This window comes from Erinaceus europaeus, chromosome 9, assembly GCF_950295315.1.
Source record: "Erinaceus europaeus chromosome 9, mEriEur2.1, whole genome shotgun sequence".
Classification (NCBI taxonomy): domain Eukaryota; kingdom Metazoa; phylum Chordata; class Mammalia; order Eulipotyphla; family Erinaceidae; genus Erinaceus; species Erinaceus europaeus.
The window spans coordinates 59,973,227-59,978,751 of NC_080170.1; the positions used below are offsets into that span (position 1 = coordinate 59,973,227).

A 5,525-nucleotide genomic window follows, 5' to 3' on the forward strand; every position below is an offset into this window, starting at 1 on the left:
AGTAGTGAGTTTATCATATAGGCACTGAACCCAAACAGTAACCCTAGTGCCCAAAAAATAAAAATAAAAGAAGGGAGGGAGGAGAGTGGTAGGGAAGTAAAAGAAAGGTGACACTATAAAATAAATAAGCAGCATGGAGGTGGGTGGTGAGGTGAAGACATGACGAGGTCTTGGCAGGTGCTGCCAGTGATCAGAGCTGCTGAATGGCTTGGAGCAGCATATATGGGCCATCTGCTCTTCTCTGTACTCGTATGTTTAAAGTTTTTTCATGATGTTAAAGTATGGAGGGAAAAGCTAGATCCTGGCTCTGCTGATCTCAGTTGCCTGTGACAGGTGTTCACCCTCACCTGGAGAGAGGACATCCGGCCTGGGGACCCCCAGCACACTAAGAAGTTCTGCTTTGATGCCATCTCCCACACCAGCCCAGTCACCCTGTATGACTGTCATAGCATGAAGGGCAACCAGCTGTGGAGATACCGTCCGGTAAGCTGGGACATGAAGGGGCACAGGATGTCTGCATGGTTGAAAACACCAGTGCTCAACCCTCCTGGCAGAGCCACTCACATCCATTCCTATGTTCCACACTCCATACACACCTGGTATCCCAGTCATTCAAGCCAGAAATGCAGATATATAAAACCTATTTTTTATTTATTAGGAGGGAAAGGAAGGAGAGAGAGCGAGAGAGACTAGGGCACTGCTATGTCATTTACAGAGCTGAGGCTAGAACCCCAGAGCCATATTCCTATTTAAAGGTTTACTTTAAAACCTTTTATTCTGGTCCAGATGTAACACCGTATATAAAGCACTGGACTCTCAAGCATGAGGTCTGATTTCAGTCCCCAGCATCACATGTGCCAGAGTGATGTTCTGTTTCTCTCTCTCAAATAAATAAATAAAATACTTTATTTTGAACCAGAGCAATAGTAATGTGGTTATAGAAGACTTTCATGTCTGAGGTCCCAGGTTTAATCCCAGTACCACCATAAGCCAGAGGTGAGCAGTGGAAAGAGAGAGAGAGAGAGAGAGAGAGAGAGAGAGAGAGAGAAAGGAAGGAAGGAAGAATTATTTAGTTCATTAATGAAAGAAAGCAGTACAGTGGTATTTTCAGTGTCTGTGACTGAACCAGGATCTCTGTCCTTCACTGGCTAAGTCATTTCCCAAATTTTTGTTGTAGATGCTGGAGTTTCACCGTTCCAGGTTGATTTTTTCAGATAGGTGGAGACAGAGGGAGAGAGAAGACACCTCAACACAAAAGCTTCCTCCAGTGCTATGGGGGACAAGCTTAAGGCTGGGCCAAGTGCATGGCAAAGTGGGCACACAATTCAGGTGAACTATCTTGCTGGCCCTAGGCTTTTATATGGAATCTGAGGAAGCTTAAGTGTTGGCAACCAAGTGGGGGGCAGGATAGAGCCTGAGAACCAGTAAACTTTGGCTAAAGGCATATTGTCCATCAATGGACATTATGGGGGCCTGGGTAAAGCATAGCCCAGGAAGCACTGGGGTATCTGTGTCTCTCTGTATGCTGGGTGGGGGGGGGGCACAGAGCAGAACTGTGAGTGGGGAGTCCCCATTGTCATTTTCCCTGCCCCAGCAGCCCACCTGACACCCCCTGTCCTACAGGACAACACGCTGTACCACCCCGTGAGTGGCAGCTGCATGGACTGCAGTGAGAGTGACCGCCGGATCTTCATGAGCACCTGCAACCCCTCCTCACCCACCCAGCAGTGGCTGTTCGAGCACACCAACTCCACAGTCCTGGAAAAGTTCAACAGTAACTGAGCCTCGGAGACCTCAGCAGGCCCCATTCCTATCCCCAGGGATGCTGGCTTCCATGGGGCCTGCACCTGTCCCTGACATCCTTCTGGCCAGATAACTCGGGGTGACAAGGGCTCTGACAGCTGGTGCTAGAGCCCATGGGCTGTAGAGGGTGAAGACTGGATCTACAGGCTCCCAGAGGTGAGCCTGCTCTAGCCTGTGGCCCCTGGGAGTCCAGGAGGGCCTTTCCAGCCTTGTTCCCTTGAGTGTTGTCACTGGGGCAGCCCTAGGCCACTCCAAAATTAGTTCCACCAAGCCACTGAGCCCACTGGTTACTCACACAGGACTCTCCTACAGAAAGAGAGACAATGTGCCCATTGGGGGAAGCTCTGAGCACCAAAGCCCCCATCTGCTGCAAAAGGGAAGAGGCTGTTTCTTGGGACCTATGGGCACAGCTTCTTGGTTTTGCTTTTCGATTTGTTTTGTTTTTGCCGTGCAGTGCCCAAAATTATTAACCAGCTTCCGTTCACCATAGCCCTGGGAAGGAAGTATTAGTGCTGACTACTAGGCAGCCACTGGTCTGAGGCAGAAGTTTCTTTGCAGCCCCAGACACAGGAATGTGTCTCCATATGCTTTCTGGAATGCTAGGATGCCCCTTTCTAGCACTTTCCAGGGACAAGGAGAGCCTGGGTGGCCTGGGACCCAGGAAGAACTTATCAGATATCCAGACTAGACATTCTGATTGCATTTCCCTGATCTGAGTTTCCATCTCTCTTTCCTCCCACCCCTGCTCTCTATCTCTATTTGCTGCCTCAAGATAGGAACAGAGGTGTGAGGTGAATACCTCATTGAGTCAGCCCAGCCTCTGGTCTCATTATGGTTCATATAGAACTCAGTGACTAACTACAGTGCAGCCTGGTCCTCTGTTATCCAGTGCAGAGTTCTACCTGCTCTGATTCAAAGATCAATCCAGATGTGAGATAGCTGCAGGCAGCCCTTCTGTGAGATCCCAGGTTGGTGTCCTGGGGGGAGGTGCTGTCAGCTTGGCACTGAGACTTTGGTGCTGCTGTCTCCTGCAGCCTCTCCCAGCCCCTAGCTTCATGGAGAAAAGCCCTGTGTCCCACAGAGAGATGTGCACCGAATCTCACACCAGACCCGCAACCTCTTGGGAAGCAAATCCACCATCAACCTGCCACCATGGATTCAGAGATGGAGATGGAGTGCTGCAGCCTGCGACCTCCACCAGCTAATCCCAGAATTACTTGAAATGGGCATTCCTATTGGCACCTGCCATCCTGTCATTACCAATGAGTGAATGAGGCTGAGACACAGCCACAAAGCTGCCTTTGAGAGGCTGAGGACCTCAAGGCATCACTGACCTGGAGACCAGCACCACCTCTGCCTACAACTGGCACAGGAGTCCTCCCACCTGCTCAGCACAAGCCCCACTCCAGTCTCCTTTCCTGAGCAGAGGCATCCCCTGTACTCACAAAACTTGCTGGCTGGCCCCTTGTGTCCTTTTCCACCCGAGTGCTGTTTCTAGAAAGGAGGGCCATTCAGGAACCCAGGGTGATGAGAGGGCTACCACTGGAGAGCTATCTCAATAGGATCCCTCATCAGAGTGCAATGCAGTATCGTCAGAATGAAAACTGTGCCTTTAAAAGAAAAAAATGCAAATGTACAGCAAATCCCTAAACTTGAACCATTTCCTAGTGCCTTGCTGGACAAACACACAGGAGTGGGAGTGGGGTGGCAGTGGGCATGCTTGATGATGTGTGCAGGTCTTGTTGGGTGAGTGCATGGTGTTTATTAATGTCTGGTTTTAAGCAGGAGGCAGGAGGCATGGGGTCTAGAGAGGGCTCCATTTGAAAGCTACTTCTGCAGCCCCCATCCCAGCTCTAGACAGATGCCAAGCACTGGCCAGATTTCCAGGTGGTCCCACTCCAAGGGAGTGACAGAGTTGGTGGTGATATTAGAACTCCTAGGAGGAGCAGGAGCAGTTACCAGCAGGCATCCCCTTCTTCCTTCCCACCTTCTTCATCTGGTTTTGCTCCTCAACAAGGGCCAGGAAGCATCTGAGCTCTGGCCTTTAGAACAACCTACATGAGCAGGCCCTGAGACAGGATGAAATGGAGCAGGGAAGAGAGGCCAGAAGTTCACTTGTTCCCTGAATTAACTAGCCAATCTCAGTCACACCCAGCCTTAACCTCCTGTCTGAAGACCACCAATCTCAAGGTTCACACCCAGCTGAGGCACTGGAAAAAAAAAAAAGCCAGGAGCCAGGAGAGATGCTCTCAGCCAACTATGGGGTGAAGATACAGGCTCCTTCTCCTCAGAAGCTTTTATCCTGAGCCAGAGGTCACAGCAGGACTCTCTGAAAGCATTTCAGGACACAAAAGCAGCTTTACTGGGAGGCCCAGGCCAGAGCACAGGCTCCTTTGCAGCCTCTGGTTGGAGGACCAGCCTCTCAAATTGCCTCAGGGGTGTTGATTCTCCTTTTTAGGAAGAGAAAGCTCAGAAGCAGAAGGAGAGAGAAGGCAGTTCCTGCTGGAGAGGCAGCCTCCCACTCACCCACTAAGTCCACATTCTGTTCTCTTTCCAAACTTCACACCAGGTGACCACTACCTCTGCTGAGTTCATAGGTGACATCTGGGAAAGGACCCTGTTTCTCTCTGTGCATCTCTGTCTCACTGGCCTTACTGGGAGTCTTACTGGGCAGTAGTAGCCTAGAAGCCTGTATGCTCTGCCTCAGGGATGCTGGGGTTGTACACCTGGGACAATCTTTTCTAGTTCCTGAGAGGCAGGGCATTGTTAGTGTTTTTTGAGGCTGAAGTGTTGGGGCGGTGGGGGGGGGGATGAGGAGCAAACCACCACGCAGAATTCTTCCCTGCTCCCGACTGATGCCTTCTGTGAAAAGCCAGGTCACTTTTCAGTTGACTTCAATTTGATCCTGAGCCAGGGCCCACTACCACTTACTTTCAAATGACAAGGCCCTCCTGACATTAGGCTCCTGCTCCACCATTAGCTTGAACTCTAGGGTGCCAGATGAAGAGCCAAAGGAGTGTATTTGGGAATTCAGGCTGGGACTCCAGAGAGAAAATTCAGGCCAGCCACCTTCTGTCCTCCTGCTGGGAGAAGTGAGCATGTGTGAAGGTCTAAGTGACCGTGTTCAATTGTGACTATGACTGTGGCTGAGTAAACCTCCAGACTTTCTCTATTGTGGTCTCTGGCTAATTCCTTGTCATGCGTCACCCTCCCTTCCATCTGTCTCCACTTCCCATGCTGGATCCCACTCAGGTTCCTGGCACTGTCCTTTCAGAGTGGAGATGGGCCTCATGTGTCAATGGGACCATTGTGCATGCAAAGAGGATGTCAAGGAGGTAAAATAAAATATGTGAGAGAGAGAGAGGTGAGGTTAAGGGATGGCTCTGTAAGGGTAGAACCACAGGACAATATTTAAGTTAAGAGGCAGTTTGGGGGGAAGAGAGTTATGAACAAAGGGGAAAGAAAGCTAGAAGCCAAGTGGTGGTGCATCTGGTTGATCACACATGTTACAATATGAAAGGACCCACAAGGACCCAGGTTCAAGCCCCTGGTCCCCACCTGCAGGGGGGAAGCTTTGCAACTGGTGAAGCAGGGCTACAGGTGACTGTCTCTTTCCCTCTCTATCTCCCTTTCCCTCTAGATTTCTGACTGTCTCTATCCAATAAGTAAATAAAGATAATACAAAAAATTTAAAATGGGGCTCTTTTAGTTTAAAAAAGGGG

The 5,525-nt window shown here is 50.2% G+C and overlaps 1 protein-coding gene across 4 annotated transcripts in view; it reads left to right on the forward strand.

The window, feature by feature from the left end:
- GALNT10 (polypeptide N-acetylgalactosaminyltransferase 10) overlaps positions 1–4,975 on the forward strand; it is a 220,122-nt gene extending 215,147 nt beyond the window's left edge. For all 4 annotated transcript variants that reach the window (XM_060198024.1, XM_007534373.3, XM_060198026.1 and 1 more), the window contains 2 exons: positions 334–483; positions 1,624–4,975. In XM_060198024.1, the coding sequence (XP_060054007.1) occupies positions 334–483; positions 1,624–1,782 (309 nt within the window). In that variant the 3' untranslated portion in view covers positions 1,783–4,975. The remainder of the gene's footprint in view (positions 1–333; positions 484–1,623) is intronic.
- Positions 4,976–5,525: the final 550 nt, after the last annotated feature.